The 19894-nt window shown below is 40.9% G+C and overlaps 1 protein-coding gene and 1 pseudogene across 2 annotated transcripts; both read right to left on the minus strand.

Moving 5' to 3' along the window:
• Window positions 1-1998: 1998 nt before the first annotated feature.
• On the minus strand, window positions 1999-9362 carry LOC311139294 (sodium-dependent neutral amino acid transporter B(0)AT1-like; annotated as a pseudogene). The gene is made up of 11 exons: window positions 9193-9362; window positions 6841-6949; window positions 6329-6466; window positions 5698-5796; window positions 5465-5547; window positions 4720-4812; window positions 4372-4484; window positions 4209-4243; window positions 2657-2833; window positions 2365-2527; window positions 1999-2166 (listed from the first exon to the last, which is right to left on the minus strand). The product of its transcript is annotated as a sodium-dependent neutral amino acid transporter B(0)AT1-like (transcript).
• A 1228-nt stretch (window positions 9363-10590) lies between these two features.
• LOC311139295 (sodium-dependent neutral amino acid transporter B(0)AT1-like) lies at window positions 10591-17427 on the minus strand (the record flags this gene model as incomplete). The annotated part of the gene is made up of 12 exons (XM_084174178.1): window positions 10591-10842; window positions 11023-11185; window positions 11350-11509; window positions 11683-11887; window positions 12047-12203; window positions 12294-12422; window positions 12811-12923; window positions 13120-13230; window positions 16255-16436; window positions 16609-16746; window positions 16833-16973; window positions 17226-17427. The coding sequence occupies 12 exons, from the start codon at window positions 17425-17427 to the stop codon at window positions 10591-10593; spliced, it is 1953 nt and encodes a 650-aa protein (XP_084030304.1).
• Between the last annotated feature and the right edge of the window lie 2467 nt (window positions 17428-19894).

A 19894-nucleotide genomic window follows, 5' to 3' on the forward strand; every position in this document is an offset into this window, starting at 1 on the left:
ACCACACCACAGAAAGGGTAACCGTGTCACTCGTATGACACATACACACGCATGCGCATACAGACGAAAACCCACACACAGACACACACGTGCATGCGTGCACACACACACACTGTACACGCATAAAGAGACCACTTGAGTTCTTACAAAACTGGACCGGTAATAACTTGAAACCATAACAAATGACGCAAAAGTTATTCACAGTATGTAAGTTATACTGAACAGAAATATAAACGCAACATGTAAAAGTCTTGATCTCATGTTTCATGAGCTGAAATAAAAGATCCCAGAAATTTTCTATACGCACAAAAATCTTTTTTCTTTCAAATTTTGTGCACAAATTTGTTCACATCCCTGTTAGTGAGCATTTCTCCTTTGCCAAGATAATCCATCAAACTGACAGGTTTGGCATATCAAGAAGCGGATTAAACAGCATGATCATTACACAGGTGCACCTTGTGCTGGGGGACAATAAAAGGCCACTCTAAAATGTACAACACAATGCCACAGATGTCTCAAGTTTTGAGGGAGCGTGCAATTGGCATGCTGACTGCAGGAATGCCCACCAGAGCTGTTGCCAGATAATTGAATGTTCATTTCTCTACCACAAGCCACCTCCAACGTCATTTTAGAGAATTTGGCAGTACGTCCAACCGGCCTCACAACCGCAGACCACTTGTAACCACGCCAGCCCGGGACCTCCACCTGCGGGATCATCTAAGACCACTCACCCAGACAGCTGATGGGCTCACCCAGACAGACAGCTGATGGGCTCACCCAGACAGACAGCTGATGGGCTCACCCAGACAGACAGCTGATGAAACTGAGGAGTATTTCTGCCTTTAATAAAGCCCTTTTGTAGCGAAAAAGTGGGTGGGCCTATGGCTGCACCCCTGCCCATTCATGTGAAATCCATAGATTAGGGCCTAATTTATTTATTTAAATTGACTGATTTCCTTATATGAACTGTAACTCCGTAAAGTCGTTGAAATTGTTGCATGTTGTGTTTATATTTTTGTTCAGTATACATTACATTGTTTAGACACATTACAAATTAAACACAACACAAACAAATAATTGCATCATTCATTGTTGGGTGTATTTAGTCTTGATGGTCATGCTATGCTAATCATGCTATGCTAATCATGCTATGCTAATCATGTATGAGCTGATTGGAAGCCCTACTCTTGCCATGTGAGCCACAAAGCAGTGAACACAGGGAGCATACAGTGCATTCTTGAACAATTCCTTTTACGTCTGCGTGAGTGGCCAGTAATTGATTAATCCAAACGAATATTTTGATCTGACAGGAAAGCTAATGTGGATATCACAGACCGTTCAGGAAAGCCAATCAATCCTTCTAAGTGAGTTCTGCATCATTAGCCATGGAAAGATATTTATATTTTCATTAGAACAAATACTGGCACATCAAACAGAGGATGTAAGGAGCTTTCCGTATTTAGTTCCGTTCAGTCTGCTTCTGTTTTTCCATATGGATATCACTGTGCAGTGATGAATTTGGCTGGCTACTGGTCCTCTTGCATCAGTCTCACCAATAACAAGCCACATATGCCATACAAATAGCAGGAAGCTGTGGGAGTAAAAAATAGTGCTCAAACACTGTTGAATCATATCAATTGAATAAGGTTTATTTACTTAATATTAACCTATAAATTGTATCAATATTATTGCCCATCTGACCTATGTAGCAAAAAGTAATTATGTTTTGAAAAAGAGAAGGTAATTCAATAATGAAAGATTATGATAGTGAGTGTTGTTTTAATGTACAGTGCAGGTAAAAATTATGACACTGAATTGACCACCAAGTACTCTGTCGGGAATGTTTGTGTGTGTGTGTGTGTGTGTGTGTGTGTGTGTGTGTGTGTGTGTGTGTGTGTGTGTGTGTGTGTGTGTGTGTGTGTATCAGAGGGGTTGGGTACAGCAGAATAAAGTATTCTTCTTCACTGTTCTACATGTCTCTGAACTTAAGTGTCATTCTCAAAGGGGGTTGTGATTGCCTCTGTCCATGATCCGTTTCTTCAGGAAGAGGGTGGATCTGTAGAGGGCCACTAGAGGGATGGAGAAACAGGGTAGAGCAGACAGCGCCACACAGATAGCAAACACCCAGCGGGGATAGGGCTGCACCTCAGCCATGGGGAAGTGGACCTATGGAAAGGAGAGGATGTGTTTTACCCAGTTAATCTAAAACTATATATTGTTTGCATCAATTTACTGGATGTAAAATGACTGGATTAAACAATAAGTAATATAATAATTTATTCATATCTGTATCTTGTCCTACTTCAGCCTGAAGTGATGCAACATTGCAACATGAATCAACATGCAACAAAATCTGTCTCTTACATAGTCAGGGTTCCATGCAGTCTAAGTGGGTTGAGTTTCAGCCTAGACTATCACATAAGCCAGGAAGACCACCAGCAGCATCAGAGGGCTGATCACTCTCCACTTGGCCTGCCAGAAAATGTTAGGCCTTCGCCCCGTCATCCGCTCTATGTCATCACTGAGCCTGAGAACATAGAAACATTCTCAGATGAGTTTCAGAAAGAAAAACAAAGGTTGAGTACTATTTTGTTATCTTTGCACTTGAGATTGAGCTTGTTCACAAGTGAGATAATTTATAGATGGAAAAAAGAACAAATGAAGTAGTACTAAGTTGTTTATCCCATAGATGTAAACCACAGCGATTATCTCAAAGAGGCTATGATGAGTAGAGGCAGGGATCCTGCATAGCTGTTGAAGATCTCCAGCCAGTAGTTTCCTGAGCCCATGGTAAAGATCAGCGCGACAGTGAAGGAGGTGAGGCACATCAACCCTAAGAAAACAAACAGACAAATACATTATTATCCATGACAGTTTTAAAAAAATGTATATTTAAAGTATTTTCTGACTTTATTAAACAGATAGAGAGAGAGACAGGATGACAGTGGGGAAAGCTAGAGAGAGTTTGTGTCAAAAGGCAGTTTAGACCAGATTTGAACCTATGGCAACACCGGCATTACCGCTAGACCAGCCAGGCCATGACCAGCCAGACCACTACCAGCTAGGCCACCAGATATTAGAATAGCTGGGATCATTGGGTAGAATGTTTTGGAGTCTGTAGGAGCTTGAATGGTATGTCTACAGCCCAGTTAGAGTAGCCAGAAAAATGCATGTTTTTAGACGAGAAGAATCATCTATTTTCACAGAAAGAGTGTAGCATTCACAACTCTAAATTCTCTTCATCAGCCTTTGCTAGGCTGAGAACATTGTGTAGAAATTGTTTCAAGTCTGTGAAAGCGTGTGTGGAATGCTAATATCTACCTAGCAACTACTTTGCGCTATTCTGATTGGACAGATGTAATTTCATTGTTGGAGGAGAACAGAAATTAGTTGAATTGATATATGACTGTAAATGTAGTCAGTTCATCATTAAATCTGCTAAATAATCTCCATCCAGTGTTTGTCTATATAAAGAGTCATCCATCCACCATCATCCATCCACCACCTGTTTAGGAGAGGTGCTGGCTAACGGAGTAGAACACCTGTTTAGGAGAGGTGCTGGCTAACAGAGTAGAACACCTGTTTAGGCGAGGTGCTGGCTAATGGAGTAGAACACCTGTTTAGGAGAGGTGCTGGCTAACAGAGTAGAACACCTGTTTAGGAGAGGTGCTGGCTAATGGAGTAGAACACCTGTTTAGGAGAGGTGCTGGCTAATGGAGTAGAACACCTGTTTAGGAGAGGTGCTGGCTAACGGAGTAGAACACCTGTTTAGGAGAGGTGCTGGCTAACAGAGTAGAACACCTGTTTAGGAGAGGTGCTGGCTAATGGAATAGAACACCTGTTTAGGAGAGGTGCTGGCTAACGGAGTAGAACACCTGTTTAGGAGAGGTGCTGGCTAACGGAGTAGTACACCTATTTAGGAGAGGTGCTGGCTAACGGAGTAGAACACCTGTTTAGGAGAGGTGCTGGCTAACGGAGTAGAACACCTGTTTAGGAGAGGTGCTGGCTAACAGAGTAGAACACCTGTTTAGGAGAGGTGCTGGCTAACGGAGTAGAACACCTGTTTAGGAGAGGTGCTGGCTAATGGAGTAGAACACTTGATAAAGAAAAGGAGAGCCTCACACTCTAGGAGCTCAGATGCAATAATTGAATAACCTGATAAACAACGATTCGACAGACAAGCTGTCTTCATCAGGGTATCAGGACACATCCCACTACAACAGCTTCACGTTCACAATTATTCCTGAATGAAGAAAACATTACAAATGTTTTAGTCACAAACAATTGAGCGATATTTTCAATTGTTTTCCGTTGTTGTTTACATATTGTAGGACAGCCACTGTCATGTGTGATGAATGTAGGTGCTCTTACTTCTGAGGATAGTAACTGGAGAACGCAATGAGGCCTCCAAAGGCCAGTGACAGGGAGAAGAAGATTTGAGTTGCAGCATCCAACCACACCTTAGGATTCTTCAGTGTTTCCCACTGCCAAGAGATGAGATTCAAAATAGTTACCGGAAATAACTGATATACTGCAGGACAGTGGCTTTACAATGAGGATGTTTTATTTTGAATAGTTTTCTCCGAATGTTGAGGAGGACCGTTCCTCTCTACCTCCCTGGAGGTGGTAGGCCTAATAAATAAAACATGTTTCCTCCCAATATCAGCCATCAGAACTACACAATGTGTTCATAAGGATGCTGTGTAAAGTTTCTCTCACATTTGAAGTGAACAGATATACCAGGCCATCAATTGCTCCTGGCAGAAAGATGGTTAGCACAAGGTATGGGAATGTGGCTGTCACATACACTGCCTTTACAAAAAAACACAGCAAACAGATACAAAGTCCCAACCTTTCTTAGTAGCATTTAGAAAAGTATACATTCACATTATCGGTGATGAAGAGTATAACTGGTTGATTTATGTCAACATATACAGCGGTAACATTCATTATGTTCCGGAAATGTTGTTCTATAACTTTCCTTTTAGTTATTATTGAGGGGGAGACATCTGTACAAAAAAGATGGTTTCTAGCAGTAAAAAAAACATTGCAACTGTGTGAATGTAGATTTTTCTGTTCACTTCCAAGGCTTTGTGAAGTCCAGACAACTGCTTGCTGACTGCCCATTGGGCCAGCTGCTTGCTGACAGCCCATTGGGCCAGCTGTGAATGCTCTAGGAACCTAAACCTAGACAACCAGTTTGAATACACATGGAAGCCCATCAGAAGTTAATGGGCCATCAGCAGCCAATGAAGCATGTTCATTTACATCCTGTGAGAAGATCTGTGAGAAGGTTTTGTGCATGCAGGAACTGTCATGTATGCTATTTCTTTTGTTTACATAATAGTGTAGGTTAACAGAAAGAATAAACCATATCGATATCAAACAATCTTGATATAATATTGAATTATTGATATTGGCGCCCAGCACTAGTTTCTAGGAAATGTCAGAGATGATAACAAACCTTTCCAGTGGTCTCAATGCCACAAATAAAGCAGACATAGACGATACACCAATCTGTGGCCAGGCACATCACCAGCCACCAATCTGTGGCCAGGCACATCACCAGCCACCAATCTGTGGCCAGGCACATCACCAGCCACCAATCTGTGGCCAGGCACATCACCAGCCACCAATCTGTGGCCAGGCACATCACCAGCCACCAATCTGTGGCCAGGCACATCACCAGCCACAATTGCAAGGACCCGCTGGTCTCAATATTGGGTGTTATGTTCAGTGTTTTCCAATACCAAAAGTAGTTCACTGCTGTGCTCTTCTCACATTCGCTCACATAACCTGCATAATCAAAGTTACAGAAATGGCTATAAAGATGTTTTAGAAAGTCATTTTGCATACATATGGTTTTTGGCTAGCTGTAAGAGATTCTGAATCAATACATTAGATACAGTATAAATATTTTATGATAAATATTATTGTTTTCTAAGTCAATGTTGTGTAGTTCTAAAATATATAATTGGAATGGTAATTGATTATCTACCTAGCAACTACGTGCTCTATTCTGATTGGTCAGATGTTGGTTAATTGTTGAAAGGGAACAGGAAGTAGTTGAGTTAATGTATGGCTGTGAATGTGGTTAGTTCATTATTAAATCTGCAAAATAGTAATCGGTCTCCATCCAGTGTTTGTCTACAATAAAGAGTCTTAAGTCCACTTTCTAAAGAACCCTCAAACTACGATAACTATTGAATGGCTGAAAAATATTGATTTGAATGGTCATCCATCCACTTTCTAAAGAACCCTCAAACTAAAATTACTTGATAACTATTGAATGGCTGAAAAATATTGACTTGAACAGAGTATTAAATACCTGTGAGGTTTTGGTTAACAGGACAGTCCCTCCAGGGTAGTGGATTTTGGAACGACTGGAAGAAGTGCCAGAGGACCCAGGCCAGTATGGTGTTGTAGAACAGCCCCACCAGGAAGCACACTATCATGGAGGCCACACCTGTGCACAGAGATAGTCCATGATTCAGACCCCCAGGCCAGCAGAACCTCTGTCTCCACTGAAGCCCACAAGGTGAGTGGCAACAATTCAATGGGAAAGAAGGGAAGTTAAATTCTCAGCATGAAAAGTAGATGATTGTAACTAGGGTTGCAAAATTCGAGTACATTTAGAAAATTCCAAGGTTTTCCAGAAATCTCGGTTGGAAGATTGCTTATTAATGAATTTTGCATCCATGAAACCTATAAAAGACAATTTCTCAGATATTTCCAACAAAACATCACATTTCCAAACTGTTAGACAGTAACAGTACACATGGAATTATTACACATGTAACTATTTCAGATCTGGATTTCCTTGATGCCAAACCAGCCCACCTACTCCTCCTAGATAGGGTGTGATTGAGTTCCAAACTCCAATGCTTCCCATACGGAGCCTCTGTCCAATGGCCAGCTCCAAATGCAGCAGGTGTGCCCAGTTGGATCTCTAGCCTTGAACATTGGTGTTATGACAGCAGATTTCCAGTCATCAGGGAACACTGCTTGTTTAATTGTTATATTTACCAGATGAGTCACTGTATATGATCGGTCTTATCTTGACAGTCTAGATTACAGTACTGAGACACGCGAGAAGGGTTTTGGATTTATTTTAGGGATATTACTGTAGATCAAGTTTCAAGTTTTAATGTCACATGCACAAGTACAGTGAAATGCCTTTATTGCAAGCTCTAAACCCAACAATGCAGTGATCAACATCAATGTAGTACTAAAAAATAACAAGGTAGAACAAAAACACGAGAAATAAAAATAAGAAATAAGAACACAAGAAAGTAAGAAGCTATATACAGGTTCAGTTCCAATATCATAGGTAATATGTACATGTGGGTAGAGTTAAAGTTACTATGCATAGATAATAAACAGAGTAGCAGCAGTGTAAAAGGGGGGGGGGGGGGGCAATGCAAATAGTCCGGATAGCCATGATTAGCTGTTCAGGAGTCTTATGGCTTGGGGGTTGAAGCTGTTAAGAAGCCTTTTGGACGTAGACTTGGTGCTCCGCTACTGCTTGCCATGCGGTAGCAGAGAGAACAGTCTATGACTAGGGTGGCTGGAGTCTTTGACAATTTTTAGGGCCTTCCTCTGACACCGCCTGGTATAGAGGTCCTGGATGGCAGGAAGCTTGGCCCCAGTGATGTACTGGGCCGTACGCACTACCCTCTGTAGTACCTTGCGGTTGGAGGCCGAGCAGTTGCCATACCAGGCGGTGATGCAACCAGTCAGGATGCTCTCGATGGTGCAACTCTATAACTTTTTGAGGATCTGAGGACCCATGCCAAATCTTTTCAGTCTCCTGAGGGGGAATAGGTTTTGTCGTGCCATCTTCACGACTGTCTTGGTGTGTTTGGACCATGATAGTTTGTTGGTGCTATCGGAAGAATCCCGGAACATATTCCAGTCTGTGCTAACAAAACAGTCCTGTAGCTTAGCATCTGCATCATCTGACCACTTCCTTATTAACCGAGTCACTGGTGCTTCCTGCTTTAGTTTTTGCTTATAAGTAGGAATCAGGAGGATAGAGTTATGGTCAGATTTGCCAAATGGAGGGCGAGGGAGAGCTTTGTACGTGTCTCTGAGTGTGGAGTAAAGGTGGTCTAGAGTTTTTTTTCCTCTGGTTGCACATTTAACGTGCTGGTAGAAATTAGGTCGAACGGATTTAAGTTTCCCTTCGTTAAAGTCCCCGGCCACTAGGAGCGCTGCCTCTGGTTAAGCGTTTTCCTGTTTACTTATGGCCTTATACAGCTCATTGAGTGCAATCTTAGTGCCAGCATCGGTTTGTGGTGGTAAATAGACAGCTACGAAAAATATAGATGAAAACTCTCTTGGTAAATAGTGTGGTCTACAGCTTATCATAAGATACTCTACATCAGGCGAGAAAAACCTTGAGACTTCCTTAGTATTAGATTTTATGCACCAGCTGTTGTTTACAAATATACACAGACCGCCACCCCTTGTCTTACCGGAGTCAGTCGTTCTATTCTGCCAATGTAGCGTATATCCCGCCAGCTGTATGTTATCCATGTCGTCGTTCAGCCACGACTCGGTGAAACATAAGATATTACAGTTTTTAATGTCCCGATGGTAGGATAACCTTAATCTTAGGTCGTCCAATTTATTTTCAAATGATTGAACATTGGCTAATAGGATTGATGGAGAGGCAGTTTACTCGCTCGCCGTCAGATCCTTACAAGGCACCCCGACCTACGTCCACGATATCTCTGTCTCCTTCTCATGCGAATGGCTGGGATTTGGGCCTTGTCGGGTGTCTGTAGAATATCCTTCGCGTCCGACTCGTTGAAGAAAAAATCTTCGTCCAATACAAGGTGAGTAATTGCTGTCCTGATATCCAGAAGCTCTTTTTGGTCATAAGAGACGGTGGCAGAAACATTATGTACAGAATAAATGACAAATAACGCGACAAAACACAAATAATAGTACAATTGGTTAGAGGGCTGTAAAACGGCAGCCATCTTCCCCGGCGCCATCTTGAGTTAAGACAGTTTTGATGGTCTCTGTTTTGTTTTTTAAATCCCAAATATTTTATGGTCTTGAATTTGACTCGTCTTGCTCTGGTCTTGATTTGGACTTGAATAGCTTTGGTCTCAGCTACAACACTGTTCTGCTCACCACTAATAGAAACATAAATACACTGTAGTGTTCTTCTAGACATCATACTGTAGATGAAGGACTGTTACCTCCTCCATAGATCTGACACAAGTAAGGGAATCTCCAGACATTACCCAGACCCACAGCAAAACCTATACAAGTCAGCAGACCTTGTTGTCCCACTTGGGCTGTTCGCTGCTGTCCTTAATATCCTTAGTAGCCTCATCAACCGCACTCATCTCATTACTATCCATCTCCTCATCAATGAAGATGACTTTAGAGTTGTTTGTAGTATTCTATCCATCGTCAGTGGCACACAAATAGTAGTGGTGTAGCAGTGGTACCTTGCCTGTTACAGTGCATTCGGAAAGTATTCAGACCCCTTGACCTTTCCCACATTTTGTAACGTTACTTTCACAGTATTTTTGAGAATGACTTGAATGTTCTGTTGTTTTGCATGAGTTGAGTACGGAAGTTCATTCATATTGACCTGTGGAGATTCTCACTTCAGTAACTGTGTTGTATCCTGTTATACCCTGCTTTTATATTGTGTCTTTAACTACCTAATGTTCCAACTTATTTAGTCTAGTAAATAAAACATTAAATTAATTATTTGTGGCATTGAGTTAATTTGCGAGTGATTGGGTTCTTGAGGTTCCAGAGCTCGACAACTGTTCAGAATGAGAATATAGTAAAAGTGATTATATTGTTGATAGTATTAACATTATAACGGTTAATGATAACTACTGATAGAGTTAATTCAAGGGTCTCTCTATATCCAACCCTTAATGGTGCCCCTCTTAGATTAATTTGAATAGGATAACCAGATTAATCAAATAAATCAGATCAATTAATTATTCCAGTAATTAATCAGTAAATTATCTTGAATATGAATTAGCTCAAAGTTGCAAGACCAGTACTACACACTGAATGGTAATCCCCTAGGACTATACTATAACAAGACCAGTACTACACACTGAATGGTAATCCCCTAGGACTATACTATAACAAGACCAGTACTACACACTGAATGGTAATCCCCTAGGACTATACTATAACAAGACCAGTACTACACACTGAATGGTAATCCCCTAGGACTATACTATAACAAGACCAGTACTACACACTGAATGGTAATCCCCTAGGACTATACTATAACAAGACCAGTACTACACACTGAATGGTAATCCCCTAGGACTATACTATAACAAGAACATAACAAGAACAAGGGATATAATTTAGTTCAATGTTGACCTTTCAGCACAATAATTACAACAACGTGTCAATCAATGTAAGATTTAATGGCTTTCCTGCCGTACCTCGTTCCATACAACCTTGGAGTGTAAAACGTAATTAGTGAAAGCAGTATCAAACATATCTACTCCTTTTAGCTCTCAGTGGCCTGAAGTAAACAAATGGAGGCCTGTGATAAAAACAACAAAGGGACTTCACAGTGATCTGATCTGATCAATATCTCCCATCTGCTGTCTCTGGGATCTCTGGTTTGTTCTTGGTAGCCTCATCCATCAGGTGAACTTGTTTGGCAATAGTGTTTAAGTCATCTTGTTTAAACTCATTATCCTTCTTGCAGCAGCGGTTCCGCAAACATTTGTAAACAGCCGTTAGAGGTACAGCAAGACCTGGGACTCCTGCCAGGATGAAGATTATAGCAAAGATCCAGGCTGGATATTCCTTCTCCTCTAATGTAGGGAAGTTGTCCTGTGAAGAAACAGTAATAAGCTTGTTAGTGTGTTTATAGCCTACTGATGCCACTGTGTAGTGAGTTCCTTTCATACACCAAATAGAGAACATGTGAATACAGGTTGATTTACTATTACTAAGTGAAAGTCTCCTCATTTCATAACTAATTTGGCCACTGACAACAAAGTGAAACCTTACCGATTCAGGATTCCAGGCTTTGTACATGGGTGTTTCTTGGACTTTAGTGATGAAGTAGAACACAAAGATGACAAACATGATGGCGGGGCTGACAAATCTCCATGTAATCTGCCAAAAGAGGTTGGGCTTGTGGCCGATCATGAACTCAATGTCATCGTTGAACCTGTTAGAATAACATACATAGTCAACATCCCTTTGCAAGTTCCCAGACTCCAATGAATGAATGGCAAATGTAAGGACCATGTTAATCAACAGAATGTTGTTTCAAAACTAACCTGTCAATGCCATAGAGTAACTTAACCTCCACAGAATGAATGTATTACTCACCGATCAATACCATAGAGGTACACAACCCCGACCATCTCACAGAATGCAATGATCAGTAAAGGAATGGACCCGCCATAGCTGTCAAAGAGGGACAGCCAGTAGTTCCCTGAGCCTTGGACAAATATCAGTCCAACAAAGCAGCAGACGACACATGTTATCCCTGTAAAAGAAGAAGAAGAAGAAGAAGAAGAAGAAGAAGAAGAAGAAGAAGAAGAAGAAGAAGAAGAAGAAGAAGAAGAAGAAGAAGAAGAAGAAGAAGAAGAAATACATATATTTAACAAAGGGATCTCCATCCTTTAAAATGGTGTAAGGGACGTTTTTGTCTCATCTCACCAGCGATGGCTTCTTTGGGCCAACTCTTGGGGAAAACCCCCAGGTCCTGAAGTGGTACCAGAACTCCTTCGATATTGCCAAACATGGAGGACAGGCCCAGACAGAACAGCATGATGAAGAACAAGACTGACCAAACAGGAGATACAGGCATCTTAGTGATGGCCTCTGTGAACACAATAAAGGCTAGACCAGTTCCTTCAACCCCCTGTACCAAGACAAGGAGAGAATGAATCAGAAGCCTAGCAACTGAGATATATTTAATTATCCTATACTCCACTTGTGTTGTATCCATCTCACCAAACCTTATACAAATATTGGTAACACTTTACATTCAGGGACCCTTTTATAAAAATTAATGAATCACCTCACTAAGGAAAGTGTTTAAGTCACAGGTCTTCAAGTTGAGCCCCTGAATGACTTCTGGATATGTTCCATTGAGACTATGAAGAACCTGATCATAGTTGCTTTCAGTGACGTTGCCCTCAGGGAGATCAAATGTATTGAGCAGTGTCAGGATATTTCTGCAAATGAACAATGAGAAAACGTTTATTTAGAGGGTAGTTCATATCGTCATGCAACGACTCTAGTTGAAGTCTAGTATAGGTACATACCCAGTAATACAGTCGTCAAACTTCTCTGTGGCTCTGAAGCCAATGATGGTGTAAATGACTGTTGCGGCGTAGACAGCAGTGGCTCCATTGACAATGGAGATGATGACTGCATCCTGTTCACAGTTGTTACTGGAGAGATACAAAACATTAAAGGAGCTATCTGGAATTGGTCAATCGTTTTTTTTAACCTATTGGTTCTTGACGTATATAACTTAGAAATGCCTCTTGAGTTTAGTTCAACTGTCGTACCCCCATCAGAATCCAGCCATAAGGGTTGAATCTAAACTAGATATGTTGCAGCATCACTTTAACTTTTGCATAGATCTTGGCTGCATTAACGTAAATGAAATATTTTATGATGAAAGTTACGCTTGCTCACTTCGAGTTAGGTAGGACTGGGTCTTAAGTTTGCAGTGGTTATGTACAAGTTATGATACGACTTGAATTGATTTAATGTCTCAACTGTGTTGTAAACAACAAGTCATTTAGTAGTTATTAGCAAGCCGTATGGACTTACTGCACAGAGTTGTAGCTGGAGAAAGACAGAAGACCTCCAAAGGCCAAAGAGAATGAATAGAACACCTGGGCACCCGCATCAAGCCAAGTAGATGGGTTCATTAGTTCATTCATCTGGGGAAACACACACCCAGAGAAATGTTGTTAGGCGTGTCGTTTTAATTCTATCTTACTACAACATAAATTAACGGTAGCTAAAAGGCCTTAGATGCACTCTTTGTGGATCTGTATCTGTGGCTGAACTTGGAATATCATATACTTTGAAGAAATACTTTTGTTCGATGACGGGATAGTAATTGAAACTACTCACGTCTGGGGTGAAGAGGAACTTCACTCCATTCAAAGAGCCTTTCAAGGTCAATCCTCTGATCAGAAAGATGGTCAGCACCACATAGGGTAATGTTGAGGTGATATACACAGCCTAATGGGAGGAGACTACAGGGTAATGTTGAGGTGATATACACAACCTAATGGGAGGAGACTACAGGGTAATGTTGAGGTGATATACACAACCTAATGGGAGGAGACTACAGGGTAATGTTGAGGTGATATACACAACCTAATGGGAGGAGACTACAGGGTAATGTTGAGGTGATATACACAACCTAATGGGAGGAGACTACAGGGTAATGTTGAGGTGATATACACAACCTAATGGGAGGAGACTACAGGGTAATGTTGAGGTGATATACACAACCTAATGGGAGGAACCACAGGGTAATGTAGAGGTGATATACACAACCTAATGGGAAGATACTACAGGGTAATGTTGAAGTGATATTCACAGCCTAATGGGAGGAGACTACAGGATAATGTTGAGGTGATATTCACAGCCTAATGGGAGGAGGGAGGAATGCTGTTATGAAGTTGGACAATTACTGTTTGGTGTACTATTATAGCAAATATACCAACATGGACTTATTAGTATATGTCAAAATAGTGACATATAACTGCTGTTAATATGTTACACAAGCTGCCATTTAGTTAAATATATGTCACTATGGATACATAAAATAATGACATTTTACCATTGCAGTTTAATGTCACAGAAGCTGAGATATATGAGTTACAGTATATGTCATTAGGGTGATATACTACTGATATGTCATTAGGGTGATATACTACTGATATGTCACTAGGGTGATATACTACTGATATGTCATTAGGGTGATATACTACAGATATGTCACTAGGGTGATATACTACAGATATGTCACTAGGGTGATATACTACAGATATGTCACTAGGGTGATATACTACTGATATGTCACCATGGCAGACCTGGGATAACTATAGTTTTAACTATGCTTTGTGGAAAGTAAAACTAATTCTGGGGTAACAAATAGTTAGCTCAATTGGTAGAGCATGGTGCTTGTAACGCAAGGGTAGAGGGTTCGATCCCCGGGACCACCCATACGTAAAAATCTATGACTGTAAGTCGCTTTGGATAAAAGCGTCTGCTAAATGGCATATTATTATATTATATTATTATTACTTTGGGGGTGACTACAATTATTTGAATACAGATCACCAAAAATTGCTTTTTTTTCCTATTTGAATACAGATCTCAGAAAGTGACTACTTTTCTAAACTATTTGAATACAGGTCTCAGAAAGTATTTTTTTTTTTTTATATTTGAATACAGATCTCAGGAAGTAACTACTTTTCAAAACTATTTGAATACAGATCTCAGGAAGTGACTACGTTTCTGAAACTATTGGATTGGCTGCCTTCAACTAATGGCAGGGCTGTATCTAGAACTGCATGTTGAAGATAGAAATATAATGAATAGAGCACACACAATGCCCTATACTATTCCAATTTATCTGACAGTCATATATTTGATCTACACAATACATTTCTATCTGAACATTTTGTAAATGTACATTCTCCTGAATTTCCATTGCTCCATTGCTCCAAGTGCACATAATAAAGTCAAACCAATTAACCAGAGAAGTATAAATAAGTTGTGACGCTCAACTACTGTATGACTCTTTCAACATGCCACTGAAAAGGTCGAAAGCTGTATTTAATTGTATGATACCTGAAAATACTGCACAGTAATTCAAAGCTATTTGCAAACATTGCTAACCGCAAGTTGAATGCTTAGCAAAAACTACTTCTAACCTCTTTGTCCATCTGAGGGTAAGTGTTCTTGTTTCAAACACACACTATACCATGTTTAAAGGGATAGTTTACTCAGAATACAAACTAACATGATTTTCCACCTACCTTGGCTGTAGTTGGGACATTTAGTTTCCCTTCGACACTTAATGGCCATATTTTGTTACAGTTAGCTTTCTCAGTAACACTTAACATTAAACAGTTATTGTACCTGTGTAATAAACTTTAATTACTTTTGGAGCAACATTTTATTAGCATGTTGTTACATGATACTTTGTCAATTGCATTTTAATCGCATAGCGATGGCCTGAGTGTTTTTGTAACTACTGTACACAAGAGGAATAGTGACTGTTCCTTATTCTGCTTATGCAATAACTCCATTATTATTCAATTATAAAGCAATTGCCAAAGTCCTATGTAACAACAATGTTGTTGTTGTAATAATGACAAAGTTACTACACATGTTTAAGAACTTAATGTCATGTGTTACTGTATTACCTTGTGTCTCACTCATTATGAAAATATATTTGTTAGTTTAAAGCTGTAAAAGTGGTTTACTCTAATGCTGAGGTGATTCCATGTCCCTCATGTATTTAATTATAGGTTGTAGGCTATATTAAGATTAATATCTAAGAGCCCTCCAAACCATGTGCTTATAATACAATATTTTGACTAATTCAACTATCTGTTTTATTTTTTGGTTCTTCATCAAATATTTGACAGCCATATATTCCAATATCTTCAAAAATTATTTGGTTTTCTGAGAGGTATTCAAAATACTTCCATATATATATATATATATATATATATATATATATATATATATATATATATATATATATATATATATATATATATATATATATATATATATATTCGACTACCTCGAGTATTTGAAAAGTTGGTATTTTCAAATAAACTACAAACTACAACAATTTTCTGCCCAGGTTTGCACAATGGTGACATACACTGTATAGACAATATATAATACAATATGCAATACAAATATATAAAATACGTTAAAATTAGAAAGTGAACACTGTCTACAACTGTTTACACTGTCAAATTGGTGTCAGAAAGGTCAACAAGGCTGTTATTAAAAACAGCTAGGTCATTTGAGTGTTATGGTAACATGCTTTATTGTATCAATATATAGTCAAACCAATCATTCTGTAATTTCTTGTATATGGCTATAATATCATAAAAAGGAAACCTTGATTTAGTGCTTTATAACCAAATGCCTATAAACATAACCTTGATAACTTTGACATTGACAGCTGCTGCTGCTAAAGTGATTTGCTGTCCAGAGGTTATGCCGTACCTTCCCAGTAGTCTCAATGCCTCGACTTATGCAGAGAAACAGCAACGCCCAGGCAGACACATGGCATAGGACCATCCACCACTGTAGCCCACCTGTGTTATCTATGTCTGGGGTGGTGTTCAGGGTCTCTCTGTACCAATAGTAATCCACTGGAGAGCTTCTCTCACACTCTGACACCAGGCCTGGGTAAAGTTCATTTCATTCATTCACATGGCACAATACAATAGAATTAAGCAATTGAAGGCAGAGTTACAGGTAACGGAATAAGGGTGTGTGTATAAAGTGAATAATTTTCCATCATCATAGCTTAGCAAACAAAAAAATATTTCTCCCTGCCGTCCATGGAGACCTTACCTGTCATGTTGGCATTGACTGGACATTGGCTCCAAGGCAGCGGTTCTTGGAAGGAGTTAAAGAAGTACCACATCACCCAGGCCATGATGGTGTTGTAGTACAGGCTGACCAGAAAGGACACACACATGGATCCAATGCCTATGGAACAAAACACAACACCGTGCCCCAATGAGATTTGGTCTATTTTTGCCCATGTCTAAATTCCTATGGAGTGTTTTGCTTACCAATGCCAGTCAAGTATGGATGGATGGCAGACCAGACACCTACACTGCCTTTCCTTAGACGTTGACCAATAGCAAACTCCAGATGGAGCAGGGGAACACCTTCTAGAACCAGTAGGATCAGGAAAGGAATCATAAATGCACCTGAGAACAGACCAAGAAGCAGGGTGGAGGAGATGTTCCCTGTTGCTGTTCTATGTACAGTACATAAAAAACAGTGGTCAGTCTAAAATGAACACAGGGTTGCAAAGTTACGGTAACTTTCCCCAAATTTCCAGATTTCCTGCTTATTCCCTTCTGTATTCAGGGGATCTTCCAACCCGGGATTTCTGGAAAACCCGTGAATTATGGGAAAGTTACCGGTATTCTGCAACACTACTCCCCAACAACACCTACCTCCCCCATGGCTCTGGCAAAGGTAAGGGAAGCGCCAGACGTTCCCCAGTCCCACACAGAAACCTACGATAGTCAGCATATACTGGGCCTTGTTGTCCCATTTGGGCCTGTCCCCAGCCTCCTCATTCTCCAGCTTGTCCAGTTCCTCATAGGACGGGATCCTGTCTTCCAGGTCTTGGTTGGATACCTGTAAACACCTCATGGTTCCTCCGACGCAGATGGACAGGCTCAAATCAATTGGAAAGTATTACTACTTTCTATGGAGTCCAATGTATGTGTAATCTGTCCACAGTTCAAAGGAGGCTATTTATAAGGGCAAACTGTTCCTGATTATAATCAATGTCTTATCCAGTAGGGATGATGGATTTGAGGCACATGGGCCTCTTGCTAGTACACCCTGGGAATCTATAGTCATTAGCCTCTGATAATGATCTTTATGACTCTTATATGAGTAACATGAAATCCAATGAAGGTCCAACATTCAACATTGTTATTTGTATCCAATATACTGTAGGGTTCTACTTTGTAGAGTATAAATAACTCCAATTAGATGGTGGTTGTAATGGTAAGGGTCATTATGTTATTGTTGGTTACTGTATTTGTGTTATTCATGTAGATTCTCTGTATTCATATATGGCATAAGAAATATTATAAACTGGGTGGTTCGAGCCCTGAATGCTGATTGGCTCAAAGCCGTGGTATATCAGACCATATACCAAGGCTATGACAGAACATTGCTTTTTACAGCGTCTCATCGTGCCTAAGAACAGCACTTAGCCGTCGAATATTGACCAAATACCAGACCCCCTCGGGCCTTATTGCTAAAATATACCATCTATACACTTATCTCCAGTGGGCAGCCTCCCAACTCACCCTCGTGGACTCTGTACAGCACATCCATGGTCAGACCAGTCACTACCATCTATTGGCTCTCAGGCCTGACAGCAGTAAACATTTATATTGAAATGACATCATATTAGAGTCAATCGTGCCATCAACCCCATCAAACAAGTTTAAATGTATTAGGAAAGATTTAGTTGGAGGATGGGCATGCTACCCTTTTAGAAACAACAACCTGAACTTAAACCCTCATAAGCGCAGGCTAATACAGAGTAGCAGAAACAGATTTATATAAAAGTAATAAGAACTATATTTGAAGAGGAGTAATTCATGACTTCAGTTAAATAGCTAACTCTGCCCTCTAGTGCTGCAAAATGAAACTATGCCCTCAGAATAGCCTCAATTCGTCGGGGCATGGACTCCTACAAGGTGTCAAAAGCATTCCACATGGATGCTTGCCCATGTTGACTCCAATGCTTCCCACAGTTGTGTCAAGTTGGCTGGATGTCCTTTGGGTGTTGGACCATTCTTGATACACAGGGGAAACTGTTGAGCATGAAAAACCCAGCAGCGTTGCAGTTCTTGACTCAAACCGGTGTGCCTGGCACCTATTACCATACCCCGTTCAAAGGCACTTAAATATTTTTTCTTGCCCAGTCACCCTCTGAATGGCACACATACACAATCCATGTCTCAATTGTCTCAAGGCATAGAAATCATTCTTTAACCTGTCACCTCCCCTTCATCTACACAGATTGAAGTGGATTTAACAAGTGACATTAATAAGGGATCATATCTTTCACCTGGATTCACCTGGTCAGTCTATGTCATGGAAAGAGCAGGTGTTCTTAATGTTTTGTACACTCAGTGTATATTAAGTACGGTATTATGTTTACCAATAGATGGCAGTATTGACTCAATATGGAGTTTGCTTCCCGCTATCCGTAGCCCTTTAATGTCTGCCATATAACCTCAAGAGGCCTCAGGTAGCTTACGCCAGCTAGCTAATTTTCCCCCAACATCGGACCCCCGTACCAGCGCTGCAAGGACATGCACTATGTGGTGGAAGGGTTTAAGAAGTGTGGCCTCTTCCTTTTGACCCTTCAGCCATTGAAGGGTCCCGTTTAATGCCGTCTCGGTCCCTTCCGGGTCCCACCACCGCCTCTCCTGGAACCAGCAGCACTGTGCCTTCCATCAGCACCTCCTCCCCAGTGACCACAGGAGGACCCTCAGCCCCTTCTCCAGTCCAAGCCCCTGCTCCAGTCCCAGCCCTAGCTCTAGAAGAGCACCCCCTAATAGAGGGGAGGCTGATAGCGAAGGACCTGGGGCACATCCTTACTGTCCTTAAGTATCGGCTAGATCGATACAGAAGACTCCCTGTGGTCGCCACATGCCTCACCGGGGAGGAATACACGCGCCAGTGGCAGGAGAGGGGTGAGAAGGAGAGGGACCAGTGTGCAACACCTGTAGGAGCTGCCGGAGTCCCCAGCTGCAGAAGAAGGCTACATGCCTACTCTCCCGGCCACACCATCGTTGGCCCCTCAACCCCACCATTACAAACACCAGCTCCTCCAAGCCATCGTCTGCGGTTTTGTCCACCACCACCACAATGCACACCACCCCCCCTGTCTGTCACCACCAACACGGCCTTCTCTGGACCTACTGCCTCCTCCGTCTCCCCTGGTCATACCACCATAGCAACCTCGTCTGGTGTCCCTGCCCCCTGCAATTTGAATACAGCCACCTCCATGTTAAATTACAAAAAAATTACTGTTATCTGTTTTATAAAACAGCAATGTAAAAAAAAAAAGAAATCACTCTTTACATAT

The sequence above is a fragment of the Coregonus lavaretus genome (genome assembly GCF_964263955.1).
Source record: "Coregonus lavaretus genome assembly, chromosome: 13".
Classification (NCBI taxonomy): domain Eukaryota; kingdom Metazoa; phylum Chordata; class Actinopteri; order Salmoniformes; family Salmonidae; genus Coregonus; species Coregonus lavaretus.